We start from the raw sequence: 24,496 nt of genomic DNA, 5'->3' as shown, positions 1-24,496 counted from the left end.
TGTGCATTATTTGAACACTTCAATATTGTCTTTGCCTTTACTGATCTTGAAAAATCTAAGTTATTCTCATAGAAAACTACGTAGCTGCATGTGTACAGTAATAGAAGAAGCTGAGAGGGAATTCTCAGCGGAGGACGGATAATAGATTCTGTGACTTTCTATGTGTAATTCAGTCTCCGCGTCTCACATTCCTCCTGGGGGCTGAACAGCTTCGGCTTATAGAGAAATAATGAACATGACGCCGGGGAATCCCAGAAGGTTCATTACACAACAAAAAACAAAGTCATTAGAAAGAAATTCATATCCAATGTAAAAGTGTAATAGAGGGAAATATTTACATCAGGTTAAAACTAATGATGTATCGTTCACAACCAGAATAACAATCCCATCAGGTCGCCTTGGCCGATTTCCCAGAGATCTCTAATGACCTTTTTTTCTTTCTTCAAATTAAGTTTCCTGTTAAAGAACTGATGAAGTCATTACTTTATTAAACCATAAACCAAAAAACCATAGGGGATAGTAAATCAGTGCGGAGATACTGAACGGTTGTGTGTGTGATTAACTAGTGACTGGCTGAGCCATGTCTAACATGATAATGTAAATGAAGAAATCAGTAATAATAATAATTCTTATAATTATAGGAATAATAATATATTAATATGAAATAATAATAACAAATACAACTAATATTGTTATCATTATTTCATATTAAATATTATTCCTATAATAAGAATTATTATTATTATTATTATTATTATTAGTAGTAGTAGTAGTAGTAGTATTAATATATATAAAAAAATAATAATAATAAAATCACTATTATTATTATTATTATTTTAATATTTAAAATGAAATAATAATAATAATAATAATAATAATAATAATAATAAGTAGTAGTAGTAGTAGTAGTAGTAGTATTAATATATAAAAAAAAATAATAATAATATCACTATTATTATTATTATTATTATTATTATTATTGGGATAATATTTAAAATGAAATAACAATAATAATAATAATAATAATAATAATTAGTAGTAGTAGTAGTAGTAGAGATGAGCATACTTTTGAAAAGTTTGACTGACTGGGTTCGCCAAACTTTTCCAAAATTGTCTGGTTCGGTTTGACACGAATCAGCAATAAGCTGTAAAGCCCTGTATAATACTGCTAGGAATGAATTCAAGTAGTTTTAAAGTGTTTTTAAGGCTAAGTTATGACGATTAACAGTAACTCATAGTAACTGACAGCTTTTTTAATGTGCTTGTAGATTTATTTAGGCTTTTTCACACATAAATGAAGCCGCATAAGTATCCCTGGTTGTCAGCAGATGCCTGCCAGTGTTAAAAAGCACACAGTGGTATTGAAAGACACAATGGCTTTTTCCAAGCATTTAAAAAAATTATCACTTTTTTGGGAGTAGCAACAGGTTTTGAGTAAAGTGTAGAAGATGGCACAGATTTTTCCAGGCGTTCCAAATATTAACCATTTGTTGGGAGTAGCAACAGAATTGGTGTTCCAAAATAGTGAAGAAGAAATAGCTTTTGTATAAAAAGCAGAAATTATGGGATGTGTATGTGTAGGCCTAGCTGGAAGTAGGATAATGGTGGATTGGTGTTACCACAGTAGACAGCGTACAGCAGGAGGAGACAGACTGGTAATAGTGTAGTAGCCCGCATACAGTAGGAGGCTCAAAATAGATTTTATAAACATTTTGCAATGCAGATGGTCCAGGCCTGGCTGGAGGTAGCATCAGCAATGGTAAGGCTGGACTAGAGTGATTAGTAGCAGCCAGCGAGTAGCATCCAGCGGACAGCAGGAGTTATAAAAATTTAGGTTTTTCAAATATTGCCAGATGGTCCAGGCCTAACTGGACATAGCAGCAGCAAGGGTGTGGCCAGACTAGAGGGACCTATAGTGGCCAGGAGACAGCAGGAGGTTTGAAATTTATGATTATCAAATATGCCTGGAGGTAGCAGCAGCAGCAAGGATGAGGGTGGACTAGTGGGACTTGCGGCATCCAGCAAACAGCAAAAGTTGCTAGCCAGGTGGCCCAGGTCTGGCTGGAAGTAGTCACATTTTGAACTGCATACACTGTGCTACACACCAACAACTACATGGAGTGACCATCCCTTTGCTACACGTGACTGTGCACAGCAGGGACTAGTGGTAACTGTAGCCAGAAGGCAGCAGGAGGAGGCAAACTGGTAGTAACTGTAGTAACCTATGTACAGCAGGAGGTTTAAAAAATTGATTTGATTAAAATGTTGCCAGACAGGTAGCCCAGGCCTGGCTGGAAGTAGTCAAATTTTGCACAGTATACACAATGATTCCCACCGACAACTGCATGGAGTGGACCACCCCATGCACCACATAATTGTGCACAATGAGGACAAGTAGTATCTGTTGCCACCAGACAGTTGGCATTGGTGAACTAGTGATACTTAGCTAGTCCTTGTGATAGCAACAGAAGAATACAGCAGCACACTGCTAGCACAATTATACATATAAAACATGAACTGCTATACAGCTGTAGGGCAAAAATGAAAAAAAAATGAAAAAGTGAGGTACTTAGCTCACAATTTGGCGGCCAAATAGTTTGGACCATCCCACCACGATAAGGTGGCCTCATTGGGACGGACCTCTAGTAGGTGTATATAAGGTGCTTGGACGTCTCAGACCTTGCAATGCCTGTTGAACTGATTACACAGAGGCATATTCACAGTGTAGGGTCCGTCGCATTGAGGTCACCTTATCGTGGTGGGATGGTCCAAACTATTTGGCCGCCAAATCGTGAGCTAAGTACCTCACTTTTTCATTTTTGCACTATAGCTGTAGAGCAGTTCATGTTTTATCTGTATCATTGTGCTAGCACTGTGCTGCTGTATTCTTCTGTTGCTGTATATTTAGCCTAGCAGCATGCACCTGTACGCCAGGTCCATATAGTAGTTTGGTGCCAGTAGTGCTGGCTAACTTATCCTTGTTTGTTTTAGTCCTTGTGATACCTCTCCATGTGCTGATGTAGAGACCTAATTCCTTTTTTCTCAGAAGATTTGGCACTGTATAGTATAGTAACTATTCACCTGACCTATACGAATTCATGTTACAGATTCATTGGTTTCCATTACTTTAGCATTTTCAGAAAAAGTATGTTTTGTGTATGCATCACTTTTTCTTACAAATGAAGGCAACTGCATTGTCAGCTTGGTAGCTGGAAAAAGAATCTATAAAGTTGGGAAAACACTGAAAAGGCTTCCGTCACACTAAGAGCCCATTATGGGTTGACTTGAATATTAGAGCATGATGATGCCAGACCCTTGCTAGATCTTCTGTGACCCCCACCCCCCCCCCCTTCCCAGGAAAATACACAGACTCAATAATGTGGTGCAAAGGCCACAGTGGACCCAAATTTATTAAATAATAAAGTGCATAACATATAAACATATTCAATAAATAATCAGCTAAACCAATATATACATTTAAACAAGTCAATAACAATCCTCGGATGTACAGCAGTAGAGGAACTTGGGGGCTACTTTAATCAGTGCGGTCTCTTACTTTACCCTAAGTGGTCCGGCACCTCACCCAAGGTCACCTCCTTCAGAGACTAAGCCTTTCCTTTAAAAACATACCCACAGGGATTCAAGGAGGAGCCAAGGAGTGTTTTTGATCTCTTAAAACATTTATAAGACTTCCTTTCTCTTAAAATGCCTTCAAGTCTCCCTCTGGCTCCTGTCATCTCTGAACTACATTACACCCCAGGACAAAAGAATAAAACAAAATGGCAACTTTCTTCCCTGCCCCTTCCCAACTAGTTTCTCCTACTGACTTGCTGCCCACTTAAGCCCTATTGTTCCCACCCCTTTTAGGTTATAAACTTGAGTAGAAAGTAGAAGCACTTTTTATTTTAGTGTGTTGTCAATGTCACATCCGGGGTCAGGCTATTTGTAACAATCAAATCACAGACCTGAGCTTGCCCCTGTCCATTGAACTTACCTATTGGATGATCCACCATAAACAGTGGCCCCCAACTGGACTACAGTCCCTACTCTGGACCAAGTCCAAAGGGGGCGCGAGAGAAATCAGACAGGCCAGGTCAGCAATACACAAAAAATTTACAAAAACAACAGACGAGTACCCAGGGAGAAAATATGAATCATAATCAAGCAAGCAAGGGCCAAACCAGGAGGGTAGCGTAGTACAAATTCAGCAGGCAAGAGAATAGTCAACATACAGGGAATAGACATAAATGCTAGTGAAGGGATTAACCTCCATCACAGGCACAGGCTAAAGTCACAAAACAATGTAAATATTCTTCCACAAGGAGGGTCCTCATTGGCTAAGCTGACCACATCACACAGTGATAATTGTTTATGCAACATGCAGGGCAGTGGCCAGGATGACAAGGAATAATGGCAGCTGCCTGAGAGAGAGCTGGAGGTGGCGCTGGAACCGGGCAGGGTAAGTTCAGCAAGGCCACATTCCATGGCCCATACCTGTTTATTTTTTTCTTGACAGAGCTGGGTGGGGTTTGTAGTTCTTATTGGTATCATTATCAGGAAGATACAATTTTTTTGATCATTATGTTTTTTGGAAGGCTGATTAACAAAATATTGCCATTTTTACATATTACTTTTTATTTGTATTTTTACAGCCTTCACCATTCTGATAAGGCTGGATTCCCACTACGTTTTGTCCCATACGGGAGCGCATACGGCAGGGGAGAGCTAAAATCGTGCGCTTCTGCATGCCTTTCTATGCGCTCCCGTATGTAATTCATTTCAATGAGCCGGCCGGAGTGAAACGTTCGGTCCGGTCGGCTCATTTTTGCGCCGTATGCGCTTTTACAACCGGACCTCAAACCGTGGTTGACCACAGTTTTAGGTCGGGGCAAAAAGCGCATACGGCGCAAAAATGAGCCGACCGGACCGAACGTTTCACTCCGGCCGGCTCATTGAAATTAATTACATTCGGGAGCGCATATGAAGGCATACGGGAGCGCAAGGTTTTAGCTCCCGCCTGCCGTATGCGCTCCCGAATGTGGAAAACGTCATGTGAACCCAGCCTCAGTAACAATATATTTTTATAGTTTGGGTTGTTACTGATTTATTGATACCAAATATGCATAGGGTTTTTAAATAATTTTATGTTTTATATTAAAATTTATTTTAACCCCTTAAGGACTCAGCCCATTTTGGCCTTAAGGACTCAATTAAATTTTTACGTTTTCATTTTTTCCTCCTCTCCTTCTAAAAATCAGAGCTCTTTTATATTTTCATCCACAGACTAGTATGAGGACTTGTTTTTTGCGCGACCAGTTGTCCTTTGTAATGACATAACTCATTATATCATAAAATGTATGGCGCAACCAAAAAACAATATTTTTGTGGGGAAATTAAAAAGAAAAACACAATTTTGCTAATTTTGGAAGGTTTCGTTTTCACGCCGTACAATTTACGGTAAAAATTACGTCTGTTCTTTATCCTGAGGGTCAATACGATTAAAATGATACCCATTAATACATATTTTTATATTATTGTTGTGCTTAAAAAAAAAATCACAAAATTTTTAACCAAATTAGTACGTTTATAATCCCTCTATTTTGATGACCTCTAACTTTTTTATTTTTCCGTATAAGCGGCGGTATGAGGGCTCATTTTTTGCGTCATGATCTGTACTTTTTTTTATACCACATTTGCATATAAAAAACTTTTAATACATTTTTTATAATTTTTTTAATAAAATGTATTAAAAAAGTAGCAATTTTGGACTTTTTTTTTTTACGTTCACGCCGTTCACCGTACGGGATCATTAACATTTTATTTTAATAGTTTGGACATTTACGCATGCAACGATACCAAATATGTCTATTTATTTTTTTTTTTTTACACTTTTTGGGGGTAAAATAGGAAAAAACGGACATTTAACTTTTTTATTGGGGGAGGGGATTTTTCACTTTTTTTTTACTTTTACATTTTTTTTTATTTTTTTTTTACACTTGAATAGTCCCCATAGGGGACTATTCATAGCAATACCATGATTGCTAATACTGATCTGTTCTATGTATAGGACATAGAACAGATCAGTGTTATCGGTCATCTTCTGCTCTGGTCTGCTCGATCTCAGACCAGAGCAGGAGACGCCGGGAGCCGGACAGAGGCAGGTGAGGGGACCTCCGTGCGGCGTTCTGAATGATCGGATCCCTGCAGCAGTGCTGCGGGCGATCCGATCATTCATTGAAATGGCTTACTGCCGCAGATGCCGGGATCTGTATTGATCCCGGCATCTGAGGGGTTAATATGCGCCGTGCAGCGCATAGCAACGACGCAGGGGACGCACGCCGGAGGCCTGAAGCAGAGCGGACCCGACCCCGGCAACAGGTAATTATGCCACCGGGGATGGGGGGAGACAACGGGGCAGCGGCGCCGGCAATGGGTGCCGCTGCCCCTTCTCTCCCCCTGGCTGTTGGCGCCGCTTCTCTCCCCCTGGCTATTGGCGCCGGTAATGGGGCACCAATAGTCAGGGGGACAGAACGGGCAGCGGCGCCGATAGCCAGGGGGAGAGATGGGCCGGCAGCAGGGCTCTAGACCCAAGGAAAGGCAGGGGAGAGAAGCCGGCAGCGACGGCCTCTCTCCCCCTGCCTTTCCTGGGGGTGTATCGGCGTATAACACACACATAGACTTTAGGCTAAAAATTTTAGCCTTAAAAGTGCGTGTTATACGCCGATAAATACGGTACATGTGTAATATGTTTTGGCAGCATGTGTGTGTGTTTCTTCCCTGTTTGTTGGGCAGGAAGTTATGTAGTTCAGGGTTTTCTTTTACTGTTGTCCACAGTTCTGAGTCTGTTGTGGACAAGATGTCACAGCTTTATTTTCTCTGTCTGCATGAGAGGAATAAGCCACGCCCCCTCATCTCATCCAGCTGAATACACAGCTCCTCACCTCCCCCGCTCTGTATTCTAAGGACGCAGGTCTGCACAGGAGAAAGACCTCACAGAGAAGATAAGTGTTATGTGAAGGGGAGGATGAGAAGGTGCACGGGCCGGGGATGTATGGACTGCAGGGGAAGAAATCTCATACTGGGAATCATCTCTATGGGGGAGATTTATCAAAACCTGGGCAGAGGAAAACTTGCCCAGTTACACATAGCAGCCAATCAGATCGCTTCTTTCATTTTTCACAGGCCTTCATAAAAATTAAAGAAGCATGCTGATTGGTTTCTATGGGCAACTGGGCAAGTTTTCCTCTGAAGGGGGAGGGGGGGGGACTCCTGAATAACACATGCTGGGAGTTGTAGTCCCTGTTGTGTGTGTATGCTAGTGTTTACAAACCAGTGTGCCTCCAGGTGTTGCAAAACTACAACTCCCAGCATGCCCTGACAGACTTTGGGCATGCTGGGAGTTGTAGATTTGCAACAGCTGGAGGTACACTGGTTGGGAAACACTGTTCTAGCCTATTCAGCATACACATCATGTTACACCAGTGTGCCTCCAGCTGTTGCAAAACTACAACTCCTAGCATGCCCAAAGGCTGTCAGGGCAAGCTGGGAGTTGTAGTTTTGCAACACCTGAAGGCACACTGGTTGGGAAACACTGGTATATGCCCTACAGAAGTGTGGTGAACTACAACCCCCAGGAGACTACAGAGGCAGCATGCTGGTGTTATACCACAGACTGAAGACTCCTGAATGATACATGCTGGGAGTTGTAGTCCCTTTTGTGTGTGTATGCCAGTGCATCCCAACCAAGTCTGGTTATATAAGGGTGCTGTGTATAAGGGGGCTGACCCGGGAAAATAGCAGGGTGGGTAAAGGGCGGAACAAACAAACAAAAAAAAGTAGCCGCCCCAAACCAGCAAGGCATGTGGCATGCTGGGTTTTTAGTTTTCAGCACAGCAAGAAACAGGAAATAGAAGCAAAGATAGGAAAACCAAGTGGGGGATAAAAAGAAAACAAAGAACGGAAAGAACAACAAGAATAGAAATGAAACAAAGCAAATAGGGTAAGTCACAAACGGAAAAACACATTTACCACCGGAGTACCCCTTTAAGTGCCAGGCTGTCATTCTGACAGCTCACTGGAGACCCAGGCTGGGTGGCTAGGCTGCTGCCATAAAAAAGCTGCATTGGCTCAGCTACACACCCAGTGGGTTTTGGACCCTTGAGGCGCCACCAGGGAATTAGGACAGAACAATATTTTTATGATTTTTTTTAAACTATTTTTGATAAAATCAGATTGTTTGTCTATGTTTTTGCAATATGTGAAATGAAGAAATAACTTAATTGAAATGCAGTCCTTTATGCATAATTGGTGGGTTATAAAGGTAGTAACATAGGGCTCTTCATCACTGTCTAACCAACTAGATGTTTCCATAATTATAAGAAAGGGCATCTATGAGACTAAGTAGCAGCCGGGATCAGCATTATCTCCGATCCCCATCACTAATGATAAATGTCAGCTGCTGCAGTTAGCAGCCAACACTCGCCGTTTATGGAGCTTGATCAGTTTCCAAGACCGCTTCTTATTTCCTGACCCAATGCTTTGACTTCTGTGTATGTATCTTAGATGTTGTGAAGGGGTTAAGAGACAATGACATACCCCATGGACAGGTGGAAAGAGTAAGGATGTAAATAGACTCCTTTTACCTTTTCTCTAAATAACTAAAAATCAAGGACAACTAAATAGACAAAAGGCAAACTTTTGGCAATCCAGGTCCGAACCAAGAGCTGATCTCACCTTATTAACCCCCTCATAACCACAGTAGGTTTCAGGGTCACAAGACACAAGTTACTTCACATACTCCTCCTAGTACTCATCTATCTGCAGGAATAAGGAAACTAGAAAGGGATTTGAGATGTGTTTGATGGCCATAAGGGTCAATTTGGTAAGCCGAGAAGAACAGGAATATGCCTTTATCATAACAGAAGCTGACTATTCGTGTTTTTGCTTAATAAATAATGAGATTCCTGACTGGTTTGGTGCTCACAAAAATGTTAAACAAGGAAAGAGATCATTGGTGCATTTCCCCGGGATGTCTTCAGTTCCTAGAGCAATAATTGGTCAGTCATCTGCTCAACGTGTTTTTGGATTCATTGAATGCTTTTCTGCCTCCAGTGATAAAATACATTTTCGGATCCAGCAGGGGCTTAAAGGGGTATTCCAGTGTAAAACATTATTTTTTTTTTAATCAACTGGTGCCAGAAAGTTAAACAGATTTGTAAATGACTTCTATTAAAACAATCTTTACCCTTCCAGTACTTTTTTGCAGCTGTATGCTACAGAAGAAATTGTTTTCTTTTTTTAATTTCTTTTTTGTCTTGTCCACAGTGCTCTCTGCAAACACCTGATTCCCGTATCAGGAACTGTCCAGAGCAGGAGAAAATCCCCATAGCAAACCTATGCTACCTCTGGACAGTTCCTGACACGGACAGAGGTGTCATCAGAGAGCACTGTGGACAAGACAAAAAATAAATCAAAAAAGAAAACAATTATCTCTGTAGCATACAGCTACTAATAAGTACTGAAAGAGTGAATATTTTTTTAATAGAAGTAATTCACAAATCTGTTTAACTTTTTGGTAGCAGTTGATTAAAAAAACAAAAACATTGTATCGGAGTACCCCTTTAATCTTTTTTCTATGACGGAAATATGTTAACGCAACATGGCAGATATTTACTTAATGCACTGTTAACTCTTTAAAGATAGTGAGGGATGGCTTCCACAAGCAGCCAGGGCTCACCTCTAATTCTAGGCAGTGATGATTGTGTTGATGCCCAGCATTTACCGTTTAGATCTCATTATCAAAGTTGATTATCAGATCTAAAAGCCCAAATTTCTGGTGTCAGTGGGTTCAGGAAGGAAAATCAGGACCAACATGGGGTAATCCCGTGTTCCTGATCAGCTGGGATGAGGGCCAGAGGGTCTCCATCTGCCTCCATGCCATCCAATTGGTGATCCAATTTATACAGGCAGTAATAAAAAAAATAATGATAAAAGTGAATAAGCCACTCCAACCCCCCTCCCCCACAAATAAAAGTTAAAATCACTTATGTTTTCCAATTTTTCCAAGAAAATAATGTAAATAAAAATAAACATAAACATATGTGGTATCGCCACATGCGAAAATGTCCAAACTATTAAAATGATCAATTAGTTAAACCACATAGTGAATGGTGTACACATAAAGCAATACCACATTTCACAACTGCTGATCTTAGGTTTGATGAAATATCAGGAAAAAAAGAGTAAAAAGTAATCAAAAAGTCCCATCAAAACAAAATATTACTAAGAAAACTACAGATAACAGTGAGAAAAATGAACCTTTATATAGCCCCGTATACATAAAAATAACATTTAAAGGGGTCAGAAGGGGGAATATTTTAAGCATACTCATTTTTTTACATAAAGTTATAATATTTAAAGTATAAGAAATAAATAAATTAAAATTAATAAATTAAGTAAATTTGTAATTGTATTGACCTACAGAATAAATTGAATGTGTCAATTTAACTGTAAAGTACACTACGTAGAAATCAAAGCCCCCAAAAAATTTGATAAATTGTGAGGTTTTTTGAAATTTTCACCCCACAAATAATTGCCCCATTAAGGCCAAGACAAGGACTTTTTTTTTCCTTTTTTTTTTACTCCTCCCTGTCCCTTCACACAAAACTCACCATGCACTAACAATGGCAGGAGGCCACTTCTTCAGCCCTGAGGGGCACAGATCTCATCAGAGGGGGGTCCCTGGCTCCTTCTTTCAGCTCTGCCCGCCGACTGAACTCGGTGGGCTAGCAGAGCTAAGAGACGGCTGCCATTGGTCGGACGTGACTCGTATGACCGGAATCACCACAGATCGCCGGTGTGAATTCACCTGCGATCTGTGGCGATCGCTCACATGGGGGGGTCTCAGGACATTGTCACGGGACACCTGCTGAATGATTTCAGCAGCCATCCTGGTCCTTACGAGAGGCGGGGACCAGAATTTCCACGGGCATGCAGGTCCATGGTCCTTAAGGGGTTAAAGGGGTACTCCACAGAAAAACATCTTATCTCCTATCCAAAGGATAGGGGATAAGATGTCTGTTGATGGGGGTCCAGCTGTCATGCCTACTCCCATAGACATGAATGGAGGGGGCATGGCGGCTATATTCACCAGTCATCTGGCACGAAGCGGAGTTTTCTCCGTACACAGATGACTGGGGTGCTGCACTGGAGATTGCGGGGGTCCCACCGCTGGATAAGGGATAAGATGTTTTTCAGTGGAGTACCCCTTTAAGCAAAAATACATTTTACTTATCTCACTCGCTCCCCCGCCGCCTCTGTTATTGTAGCTCCAGTTGACCCCCTTATTGTACTTCCTGGTGCTGTGATTAATACCTCACATTTCCACCAATTATTGGGTTAGGCTGGACATTGCTGTGACCAGTGATTGGCTTAGCGGCAATGTTTTGGGACCTCACCAAACTTAACTTCCTGATGCTGGAGTCACATTGCCACTCAAGCCAGTGATGGGCTGAGCAACATTGTGACTTATTGCAATAATGGAGGCTGAGGGGGAGCAAGGGAGGTAAGTACAGACATTTATTTTTTAACAGGCAGCCGAGGAATTCATGTCATATGGTCGAGTAGTGTTCTCCACGACTGTACTTTTAAATTAAATGGTTGAATGCACTATATTCTCTGTCCTGAACAATATTTTTAGATTTGTTTTACTTCATTCTTTTGTATTTTAAAACATAGAAGGACTTTAAGAGCTATTTGGATCTCCCGATTCCTCAGAGTGTAGATGATGGGATTGAAGAACGGGGTCACCACAGTGTTAATGAGGGATAGCATCTTATTTAAGCTGAAGGAATATCCTCTGGATGGAGATAAGTACAATATGATGAGTGTCCCATAATATGTACAGACAACAGCCAGGTGTGAGCTACATGTGGAGAAGGCCTTTTCCTTACCAGCCTTTGAGGACATATGAAAAATGGAGTAAAATATGAGAATATAAGAGATGACGATAAACAGGAACTGAAGAAGACCAACAAATAAGGCTACAATAGACACTTCAATTTTTACCAATGTTCTGTCAGAGCAAGAAAGTTCTAGAAGAGGAGCAACATCACAAAAGAAATGGTCAATGACATTCGGTCCACAAAAGTCTTGATATAGAATAAGTGTGTGGGTGATGAGAGGCTGAAGGAACCCCACCATCCATGAGTATGTGATAAGACCATGGAGAAGTTTAGTGTTCATTATAGACATGTACCTCAATGGTCTACAAATGGCCAAATATCGGTCATAAGACATCACAGTGAGAAGACAACATTCTGTAATAGTGGAGACTCCAAAGAAATATAACTGAGTAATGCATCCAAGGGCCGGCACACTGGTATTACCCAATAAAATCACCTTTAAGGCGTGAGGAGCCACGTTTGTGCTGATCAGTATATCCGAGAGAGAGAGATGACTAAGGAAAATGTACATAGGAGATTTCATTTTATGGCTGGAACTAAAGGATATTAAGGAGAAGATCGACAGATTTGCCACCACAGTCGCTATATAGAGGAAAGTGATGAGAATGAAGAACGGAAGACGGAAAAAGCCGAGATCTGAAAATCCCAGTAATATAAACTCCATAACCATGGTCTGGTTTTTTTTTAGAACGTCCTGGGGATATGAAAAAAGGCCAATAATACAACAAAATATATTATAAAATATTACAAATCCACAAATGATTTTGATAAAAATGTCAAGTCAACTATCCTTTTATTTATTCAGCTTCTCTATTTATAAGGTTGACCAGATCTTTTGGTGAGAAGATAGGACCTTCTATATACATACATATATATATATATATATATATATATATATATATATATATATATCTTAAGGTTCTTAGACAATAAATAAAAAATAATAATAAATAAAAACTCAAAGATCAATTGGGTCATTTATAGGGTAAAGAATAAGTGAATGTGAAGAATATGTGAATCACCAGGGATGTTGCCAACCAAAACCAAGGTGTAAGATCTGCTTTACAGTATTCATACCAAAAAAGTGATGGATTTCACTGCAGAAGACCTAACGGTCATTTCGAGCAAAGTTACAGTACTTCGATTCTGCATTAACCTCGCGGCTCGGCGGTTGCGGACTTTAGCCTGCATAAATTAATTCAGCTTTCAGGTGCTCCAGAGGGCTGAAAAAAAGGTGGACTGTATCAACCTTTTCCAGCCCACTGGAGCACCTGAAAGCTGAACTAATTTATGCAGGCTAAAGTCAGCAACTGCCGAGCTGCGAGGTTTGCGCAGAATGAAAGTACTGTAACATCGCTCATCTCTAGTCATTTCACTTGGAATAGTCCTCTACGAGACATTTGGCACCAATTGCTTTAGCTATTCCAATAGTCAGATTAAATGGGCTCATATCACTGGGGGATGCTGCCAACCAAAACCGTGAGATGTAAATGGTTTTCAGCAGTAATACCAAAAAGTAATGGTCTTTACTGCAGAAGATTTGTAGGTCATTGTTCCTGGAATAGTCTTTGATGGGTCATTCGGCACTTATTACTTTAGCTATGTCAATAGTCAGATGAGGGGAAAAAAAGGAAGCGAAAATTAGAGGAAGAATGAAAAAGTGGCAAATGACGGCATAGAAAGGGACAGTACCGGTCAAGGCCACTGGCAAAGCGGAGTTGGTCTGAGAGAGTTGTGTAGTATCTAAAAACCTAAAAAAAAGTGTCTACAGATAGAGAAATGTATGCTCAAGGCTCACAAAAGAAGCGCACTGCACACTCACAGAACAACCAGGGGGCTGGGAGGTCAATACAGTCATTGTACTTACCAAGTTTTGGTATCCCATTGTAATGTTTTATACCGCAATAGATGTAACAAAAAAACAACTGATAAATTACTTATGTAGAAAAGTGGAGAATAATACATGTAACAAGACACAAAAAAAAAAAAACTAATAAAAAAAATGTAAATACATTCCCTATTATATTTAACGTTGTTTTCTTTAGAGGATGATAGCTATAAAGGATATATTAACCCCTCACATGTAATGCAGCATGTTGCATTTCAGGTCTTGCTTTATACTCTTTGCTTCAGTAGTAAAAGAATCCCTGGTGGCAGCTAATAATCCCAGCAGGTAAATGTCTAAACGTGACATAAAAAGGAAAAAAATATGAAATGTTATCTTAACGCATATGATTACAGAATATACTATATATGTTTTATATAATATAATCAGATCTGGGTATTTTTAACATTCCTTTCTAAATAATAATTTTATTTTTTTCAAACATTTTTTATTGAAATATAATTAGAAAATATTTTATTTTAAAATATATCACAAAATACAGAAAAGAAATCAAACAGACAAAGTTATACACATGTGAGATAGGGAAACAGGGCTCGGCTTCCAGCTGACTGTCAATCAAGCATGGACAAGGACTGAAGGAGGAGCGGGGCTCTTCAGTGGCTAGGGAAAACCTCTCTGACTCTTTGTACCAGAGAAGAATAGCTTTATTTTATGCAATGGAAGCTCCGATAGATAAAAGAAAGGCCCCATGTGTCTCCTTGTCCTGAAAGCTTCTAACAGCATCAGCAGGATGGAATGTGAATTGAAGCTGACAGATTTTCTTTCCTCTCTTACTCTGCAGAACATAAGTTTTTTGTACTATGCTCAGCTTCCGTTATCAGCTAGCGGTCATGTCTCGACCAGCAACCCATCTGCCGTTAACACGGTCATCTACTTCATCACAAGTGACATCTGACACCCCCGGTCAACAGTCGGTGGGTCCCTCAGACACAACCCTCAGTTGGCATGGCCTGGAAGCAGTCCCTGTCCTCCCATTGCCTCTGTCCAATGCTGTTCCCTCGCCTACAGAAGTATCTTATGCTGTGGGTTCAGCTCCACTATTCACTGAGGACAATCTAATAGAGGACAGTCAGCAGCTACTGCTCAGCCAAGAAGTGGAGACATCCGCTGCTTCTTCCGCTAGGTGGGCAAGTAGTGATGTGGGAGGCGGTGTTGCCAGGGTCCAGGGTCCTGAAGCAGACACTGTTGGGGAACCTGAGGAGGACACTTGTTGATGATGATGAAGCCGATCGCAATTGGGAGCCGGGTGCAGAAGGGGCTTCATCATCATCAGGAGAAGAGAGTTTCAGGTTGCCCTTGATGCTGCAGCTGAGCCAGCAAGGCGGTATCATTGTTGGCAGGCAGCATGGTGGCAGAAGTGGAAATACTGGAGCCAAATGTTCACAGGGGAGACCACCTGCTTCGCGGCAGCCTACCTTCCCGAGAGGTAGTGGAACAGCGGTTCCTGGAGACGGCACCAGTAGCAGTCAATTAGTGCAGACTGTTGATGGGAAAATCAGCTACTCGGTGGGAGTGGCAGTATTTCATCAGGCATCCGGAGGAGGTTCACGTAGCCACATGCAAGATATGTCGGCAGAAGGTGAAGCGTGGCCAGGGTCCCAATGTCAGCACCATGGCCCTGCATCAACACATGCTTCGCCACCATAAAGCGGCCTTAGGAGAACCGTGGCTCCGATGTAGTGGTCCAATCTGCTGCATCACCCAGTGGCCATCCACTCCCTCCTTCATCCAACTAAGGCTCCACCACCTCAGCCGAAGGAAGCTGTGTGTCATACCCTCCTTCTTTCGCTCCAGATGCTCCTGCTCCTCCTACTTTTAGTCAGCCATTCCACCAACATTCCATCGGCGAAGCCATGTCCAAGAGACAACAGTATGCACCCACTCATACAACAGAGCAGAAGTTGAATGTGCTCCTGTCTAAGTTGTTGGTGCTGCAGTCCCTCCCTTTTCAAGAGAATTGATGGCTTGTGCCGAGCCGAGGTGGAGAGTCCCAAGCCGTCATTTCTTTGCAAAGAAGGCAGTACCAGCCCTGCACAATTTTGTGGAAGACAAGGGGGACCAGTCCTCTGAGACTGTCAGTGTGTACCAAGGTGCATGGCAGCGCCGATGTCTGGAGCTGTAACTACGGTCAGGGACAATACATGTCCTTTACGGCTCACTGGGTGAATGTGGTTCCTGCACAGCCACAACCCCAACTTGGACAAGTCAGGCCGCTTCCTCCTCTACACTCTCAGCCAGTTGGTCCTGTGACAGTATGGGACTCCCCCTCCTCATCGTCCACTGTGTCTTCAGCCTCCACTGCCCCGACAAATCTCAGTGGCTCTTCAGCATGCCATGTGTGTAGGGCACGGCGGTGTCACTCTGTTCTTCACATGATTTGCCTTGGCGAAAAGAATCACACAGGGGAGGAACTGCTAAAAGGTATTTGTAAAAATATTGGAGCATGGCTTACTTCACAAAATCTGGAAATGGGAACCATGGTGACTGACAAAGAGAAGAACATCTTGCGCTGCAAATGGGAAAGCTGAGCCATGTGCCCTGCATGGCACACGTGTTCAATCTGGTTGTGAAGCAGTTCCTGAAGTGTTCCCGCCCATTTGCAAGACATCCTAATAATGGGAAGGAAACTTTGCATGCACTTCAGCCACTTGCACACCGCAAAGCACACCCTCATTGAGCTGCAGGGTCAGAACGGTATCCCACAACATAGTCTGATTTGTGACGTTGCCAAACGTTGCAATTCCACCCGCCATATGTCAGACGGACTATACGAATAAAGAAAAGCCATCACCGATTTCTTGATGATCCAACTGGATAGAGGGACTCCCCTGTGTAACTTCAATGTGAACCAGTGGCAGCTCATACGTGACACCCGTCGTTTGCTCAGGCCCCTTGAGGAAGCCACATTATTAGTGAGTTGCCAAGATTACGGGATGAACAACGTCATTCCACTGCTTCATTTATCACAACAAGTGTTGGAAACGATGGCTGGTTCGGACACTGGAGACGTTGCACCTACATCTCACGGCCACATGAGCCCTGTGGGGGCTGAACTGGAGGAGGAGGAGGAGGAGTGGGAGGGGCACAGTGGAGCACAGTTTAGGTTTTGCCAAGTGGGCATATTTTCTAGTAATCTGACAGGAGAGGAGCAGGACTTGTGGGCAGCCAAACTTGATTTGTGGCCACAACTAGCAGAGTTTTCCCTGGAAAAGCTGTCCTGCCCGGCCAGTAGTGTGCCATCAGACCGGGTGTTGAGTGTGGCGGTGGCCATGGTAACCCCAAGGAGAACTCATTTGTACACAAAAAATATGGAGAGACTGACCTTTGTGAAGATAAATCAGGCATGGATCAGCCAGGATTTCCAACCACCAATGCCTGATGCATCAGAGTAGATTGACCATGGTGCTACACCAACACTTCACAAATATGGATAGTGCCAAACAGATTTAAGGCGCTGCTCCCCAGTTCCAAACATTCCTCCGCATCAGACCTTTTTTCACCGACCTTCGTCACCGTGTACTGGTATTGCCACCCACTGCACCACTCTGTCACCGGATCACTTTCAGGACTCCTAATGCTGCCTGTGCTGCCGCCTCCAAGCTTTCTTATTCACCACTATATGGTCTCTTCTCATGTTTCAGCCAACTCCAGGCTGTGCCATTCAGCCACTATATGGTCTCCTCATGCTTCAGCCACCTCCAGGCTGTGCCATTCATCCAATAAATGGTTCACGGATGCTGCAGCCAGCTCCAGTCTGTGTCATTCATCAACTACAAGGTTTAGTGATGCTGCTGAGCCTAGGACATTACCTATGTATGTTTATGGTAGCACAAGGTACAATACATCTTCAATTGAGATTTCAAAATTAATATTTTCTTCTTAGAGATTGTGAGGCCCTATTATCTCCTCATCTGCCGCCAACTCCAGTCTGTGCCATTCCAATATTATATGGTCTCCTCATACTGATGCCACCTCCAGGCTTTCTCATTCTGCCACTATATGGTCTCCTCATGCTGATGCCACCTCCAGGCTGTCTCATTCAGCCACTATATGGTCTCTTCTCATGCTTCAGCCAACTCAAGGCTGTGCCATTCAGACACTATATTGTCTCCTCCTTCTGATGCCACCTCCAGGCTCTGTCATTGTGCTGCCATGTGACGGGACTCCTTGCTAGATTTGGTCCTTTGTACCCACACTCCGGGGCCCGGGACACTAAAACTTGGGAGTTAAAAGTTCAATTTCAAAACCCTCAATTTAAATTTAAAAATCTTAAATTTCAATTAAAAAATCATAAATTTCAATGATCTCCTCATGCTTCAGCCAACTCCAGGCTGTGTCATTCAGACACTATATGGTCTCCTCATGCTTCAGCCAACTCCAGGCTGTGCCATTCAGACACTATATGGTCTCCTCATGCTTCAGCCACCTCCAGGCTGTCATTCAGCCAATATATGGTCTCAGTATATTGACTGTGTATTGTAGGAAACATGTGGCTATCCTTGAGTTACTCTCCCAGCATTATTGCCATGGTGATACCAGACCAATAATAAAAGGAATATTGCCAAGGACTAGCAGAAACAGGGAACCATGCATACTGACCACCGGCTGTTGGAATTGACTGACTATCCCAGGTGGTAGATTTACCATTTTGAAGTTCCTCAGTTGCAGAAGGTTTTAAGTCGTTCCTTCTTTGTTGTGGTTCTTCAGTTGCAGAATTAAGTTGTATCATGTTTTCCTGTACCTCGATGAGCTAATGTCACTGGAACACACAATACTCATATTGTCATCTAATGAAGGATCCTTTTCTTCAGAGAACATCTATCATTTTGCTATTTTGAATGTCAGGTGGTATTCTGTCAATTTCTGACTATAAAGGAATTTTGGAATCTGGGACACAGGTAAAACTAAGTATTTTTAAGCATCTGTAGCACATTTTTCAGCCCTCATAAGTGCATACCACTTACCTACATATAAGCAGTGTACTATTTTATACCTGTTAATCTGTCAAGGGTCTAGATACTGTGAAAGGACAGCCAATAGTACACACCTGCTGCTGTTCTTGACAAATACTGTTTTAAGCGAAGTGAAGCGTATTCTACTCCCCTCATATACACAATAAGTATGTCAGGCAGAGAAGTGAAATTTCAATTTCAAAATACTTAATTTCAATTTTAACTCCTTAACGATGAAGGACGTATATTTATGTCCTTCGCCGGCTCCCGCAATATGCCGCGTCATATTGGGTCGGTCCCATCGGCCATCAACGGCCGAGACTCGCGGCTAATACAGGACATCATCGATCTCGGTGATGCCCTGTATTAACCCTTCAGACGCAGCGATTAAAGCTGACCGCCGCGTCTGAAGCGAAAGTGAAACTATACCAGCTGCTCAGTCGGCTGTTCGGGCCCGCCGCGGCATCCCAAACAGCTTACAGGACAACAGGAGGGACCCTACCTGCCTCCACCGTGTCCGATTGACGAATGACTGCTCCGTGCCTGAGATCCAGGCAGTAGCATTCAAGCTCCGATAACATTGATCACAGGCGTGTTAATAGACGCCAGTGATCTGTGTAAATATCAGTGTACGTAATGTTATAGGTCCCTATGGGAGCTACAACATTGCAAAAAAAAAGTACAAAAAAGTGTTAATAAAGATCAGTTAACCCCTTCCCTAATAAAAGTTTGAATCACCCCCCTTTTCCCATAAAAAAAAAGTAAAACAGTGTAAATAAAAATAAAAATAATCATATTTCTCATTGTCACGTGTGTTAATGTCCGAAAATATAAAAATATACCGTTATTTAAACTGCACGGTCTATGGCATACATGTTAAAAAATTCCAAAGTCCATAAAAGCGTATTTTTGGTCACTTTTTATACCATTAAAAAATGAATAAAAAGTGATCAAAAAGTCTGATCATAACAAAAATAGTACCAATAAAAACTTCAGATCACGGTGCAAAAAAATGAGCCCTCATACAGCCCTGTACATGGAAAAATAAAAAAGTTATAGGGGTCAGAAGATGACATTTTTAAACGTATCCATTTTCCTGCATGTAGTTATGATTTTTTCCAGAAGTATGACAAAATGAAACCTATATAAGTAGGGTACCATTTTAACTGTATGGACCTATCGAATCATTTTAAGGTGTCATTTTTAACGAAATATGTACTGCATAGAAAAGGAAGCACCCAAAAGATACAAAATTGCATTATTTCTTCGATTCTGTCGAACCATGATTTTTCTTTCCGTTTCTCCGTGGATTTTTGGGTAAAATGACTCATGTCACTGCAAAGTAGAATTGGTGACGCAAAAAATAAGCTATAATATGGATTATTAGGTGGAAAATTGAAAGGGTAATGATTTTTAAAAGGTAAGGAGTAAAAAATGAAAATGCAAAAACTGAAAAACCCTGCATCCTTAAGTGGTTAAAATCATAAATTTCAATGGTCTCCTCATGCTGCTGCCAAATCCTGGCTTTGCCATTCACACACTTTATGGTCTCCTCATGCTTCAGCAAACTCCAGTCCGGGTCATTCAGACAATATATGGTTTACTGATGCTGCTGCTGCGCCTGGTTCTGGGCCTAATTTTTTTTTTTTTATGGTAGCACTAGCTACCCTAAATCTTCCATTTAAATTTCTAAATTCGTCTTTTTTTCTTAGGGATTGTGAAGCCCTGGTGTCTACTCCTGCTGCTGCCGACTCCAGGCTGTGCCATTCAGACTCTATATGGCCTCCTCATGCTTCAGCCAACTCCAGGTTGTGTCATTCAGCCAATATATCGTTTACTGATGCTGCTGGGCCTGGGTCTGGGCATAAAATATTTTTTATGGTAGCATTAGCTACCATAAATCTTCAATTTAAATGTCAAAATTCATCTTTCAATCTTAGCGATTGTTAAGCCCTAGTGTCTACTCATGCTACTGCCAGCTCCAGGCTGTGCCATTCTGACACCATGTGGTCTTCTCATGCTGCCAACACCTCCACGCTGTGTCATTCAGCCACTATATGGTCTCCTCATACTGATGCCACCTCCAGGCTCTGTCATTGTGCCGCACTGCGGCAGTAATTCTAAAAGTGATGCTGGTAATCTGCATGTCACACTGAATAACAGTATTATTTCACTACCTCCGCACACTCCATATGCGTGTTGGAACACAGCAAAGTGTTCTACACTCCTATGGAAGCTCTCTTTAGGCCAGAAATAGCCATTTTTAATGTAGATTTGCCGCAAATAAATTCGGATTGAACCAAATTTTTAGCAAAAATTTGGCGAATCGGCCAAATCAAATTTTTCCAAAGTTCGCTCATCTCTAGTAGAGACCCCCAAAACTCAGTTACAGATGGAGGCACTGTTGAGATCAACTGCTGTACAGCCAGTAAGGATATATTAAAGGGGTACTCCTCTGCTCATCATTTGGAAAACTGTTCCGAAAGCTGAAGCTGGGAGCTTGTGACATCATAGCCCCACCCCTCATGATGTCACGTTCTGCCCCCTCAATGCATGTCCATAGGAGGGGCGGCCATCACGCCTTGCATTGCATCAAGACTTGCATTGAGGGGGCGGCGTTCGGAACAGTTTGTTCCAAATGCTGAGCAGCGGGGTACCCCTTTAATTCCCTAGGCCGCTCTATATTGGCAACAGAGTTGGCCCAATATAGATGGGTACCTTTAAAGACTGCTGTCATCATATGCCAAGTACTGCCCTACTGTGAGATGAGTTAAGTAGTCTTTTGTAAATCCGACTGGAAATAAATATGGCGACTGTCGGATATTCTGCAGCATTCAGATGGTTTAAATTACATGTTAATATATTGACCTACAGATTTGAGAAGCAAAGAGATGCCTAAAAACATTGATTTGTATGGAGACACAGATGAGGAATGTTCCTTAAAGATTTCACCACAACAACCGACCATTACACAGAAAATTATTTTTCAGTTCCTGGATCCCCAAACTAACTGTCTGCTCTCCCAGAGAACAAGGGAAAACTACCTCAAACACTGTGCAGGAGAGGGATTGGAAAAGCTACTGTGCAAGATTACCTACAGGTTTTACAGGATGCTTGTGGAAAATCAGAACATTTTGGATGATCTGTTGGTTAAAGAGGTACTCCGCTGCTCAGCGTTTGGAACAAACTGTTCCAAATGCTGGAACCGGTGCCGGGAGCTAGTGACGTCATAGCACCACCTATTCATGGTGTCACTCCCCACCCCCTCAATGCAAGTCTATTGGAGGGGGTGTGGCAGCTATCACACCCCCTCCCATAGGATTGCATTGAGGGACCAGTCCTGGTCGCAAGCCCTTTTTATAGATTTCAGACTCATGCTGGAGTCCAAAATCTCAGACTGCAACCGGGACACATACAAACTCAGTGCTGCTCCCTGCCTGTCAATCAGACAGGCAGGAGCCAGCACTGTGCTCATAGCACAGCAGGGCATACTCCTGACTCTGGCTTACTGCATACTTTCATTCATTTTACTATCTGAGCTCCAATCTTTCTTCTCTCTGCACATGCAGTTATAAACATAGAGAAGATTCAGGGCTGCCAGCTGCTGTGTTCATAGTCTCTATGCTGGGCCATGCCCCCCCCCCCCCTTCCTCCCTCACACTAGGATGGCTGAATAAGCAGCCAAGAAGACAATAAATCAGGCAGAAAAAGGGGCTTTTGAATGAAAAGAAACACAGGGATAGTGTCAGTGAGAGTCAGGGACAGATGGGGGGGGGGATTAGGGAGAGTTAAGGTACTCTAAGATAAATTAACATCTTTTGTTAATCACAATTTTTATTAACATTTTTGGTGAGAAAATAACAATGCAAAAACAAAGGTCATTGTAATACAAAAGATCCCTGTGATAAGCAGAAAATCACATTAGGTTGTATAAAGAGAACAGTAACAAAACAAACTCCAATTCTAAAAAGAATTACGAAAATAGGGGTACAGGGCAGGAAGAAGTCAGACAGACCAGGACAGCAACACATTGCAAATGTACAAAAACAGCAGACAAGGAATAACCAGTAAAAAGTCAGAAAGCCAAAAGCTAGAGGGCAGCACAGTACTTAGAATATTTAGAAAATAATTTATTCAGAATCAGAATAAAGCAGGCAAAAGTAAAACCAGGACGGTAGCACAGTACAAAATCAGCAGACATTTAGAAGGCCCCCGGCTGCCATGGAAACTCATCAACTGGTACAAGATCAGTAACCCAGGAGACAGAGCATATATATCCCTTACATGCCACAAAAGGTTACTACCATCCTGACAATCAGCTCAGAGGTTGTCATGCTGACAGCTGTGTTCTTATGATCCCAACACGGGAAACCGATCAATTATTATGGGGACAGGCAGGGCGATCTGTCACAAAGACTGGGATCGCCGAACAATGTGTTGTCTTCCGGGCGCTCGAGTTCGGCACATCGTGGATCGAGTTGACAGGTTGCTGGGTGGGGCTGGAGAGGACCCAGCAGTCATGGTACATATTGGCACCAATGACAAAGTAAGAGGTAGGTGAAGTGTCCTAAAAAAATGATTTCAGGGACTTAGGCCGCAAGCTTAAAGCTAGGACCTCCAAGGTAATATTTTCTGAAATATTACCTGTACCACGAGCCGCACCAGAGAGGCAGCGGGAGATCAGGGAGGTAAACAAGTGGCTCAGAAGCTGGTGTAGGAAGGAGGGGTTTGGGTTCATGGAGAACTGGGCTGACTTCGCTGTCGGTTACTGGCTCTACCGTAGGGACGGGCTGCACCTCAATGGGGAGGGTGCACTGTGCTCGGGGAGAAGATGGCTAGAAGGGTGGAGGAGTGTTTAAACTAGGGACTGGGGGGGAGGGAATCTATAACACAGAGGGGGAAGACAGTGTAGATAGAGAGGGGGGACTTAGTAATGTACCTGGGGGTGGAGCGGCGGGGGGGGGGAGGGATTAGAATAGTTAATAGAGATAGGCTTCATAGGAAGAAAAATCATACACCATTGAATTGCATGATGACTAATGCCAGAAGTCTGACCAATAAAACTGATGAACTGGAGTGGTTGATGTCTGAGGAGAATCATGACATAGTGGGTATAACAGAGACTTGGTTGGACGATAGCTATGACTTGGCGGTCAACATACAGGGATATAGTCTATTCAGGAAGGATCGGACAAAACGGAAAGGGGGAGGAGTTTGTCTGTATGTGAAATCAAGTCTGAAGTCCGCACTGCGGGGGGGATATATGAGAGGGAAACGATAATGTGGAGTTATTATGGGTAGAAATATATGGAGATAAAAATTTAAAAAAATTCTGATAGGGGTTTACTATAAACCACCAAACATAATGGAAGAGGCAGAAGATCAATTACTGAGGCAAATAAACAAGGCAGCAAATCAGAATGAGGTGATAATAATGGGGGACTTTAACTATCCTGATATAAACTGGAGACTGAGACCTGTGAAACTCATAAAGGAAACAGGTGTCTGACTATAACTAAAGACAATTACCTGTCCCAAATGGTGCAGAGCCCGACCAGAGGGGGCGCCCTACTAGACTTAATATTAACCAACAGACCTGACAGTAACTAATGTGCAGGTAAAAGGACACCTAGGAAATAGTGATCATAATATAATACATTATAACATGTCCTTCA

General features: G+C 42.3%; 1 protein-coding gene across 1 annotated transcript; it reads right to left on the bottom strand.

The window, feature by feature from the left end:
• Positions 1–11,694: 11,694 nt before the first annotated feature.
• LOC130367207 (olfactory receptor 11A1-like) lies at positions 11,695–12,633 on the bottom strand. Its single transcript, XM_056569610.1, has one exon. The coding sequence runs from the start codon at positions 12,631–12,633 to the stop codon at positions 11,695–11,697; it is 939 nt and encodes a 312-aa protein (XP_056425585.1).
• Between the last annotated feature and the right edge of the window lie 11,863 nt (positions 12,634–24,496).

The sequence above is a fragment of the Hyla sarda genome, chromosome 4, assembly GCF_029499605.1.
Source record: "Hyla sarda isolate aHylSar1 chromosome 4, aHylSar1.hap1, whole genome shotgun sequence".
Classification (NCBI taxonomy): domain Eukaryota; kingdom Metazoa; phylum Chordata; class Amphibia; order Anura; family Hylidae; genus Hyla; species Hyla sarda.
The sequence above is the reverse complement of the archived record's forward strand: the minus strand, read 5'-3'. Positions and strand labels throughout refer to the sequence as shown.

Coding starts and splice junctions, on each gene's coding strand:
- LOC130367207 (XM_056569610.1), bottom strand. CDS start 12,633: ATGGTTATGGAGTTTATATTACTGGGATTTTCAGATCTCGGCTTTTTC.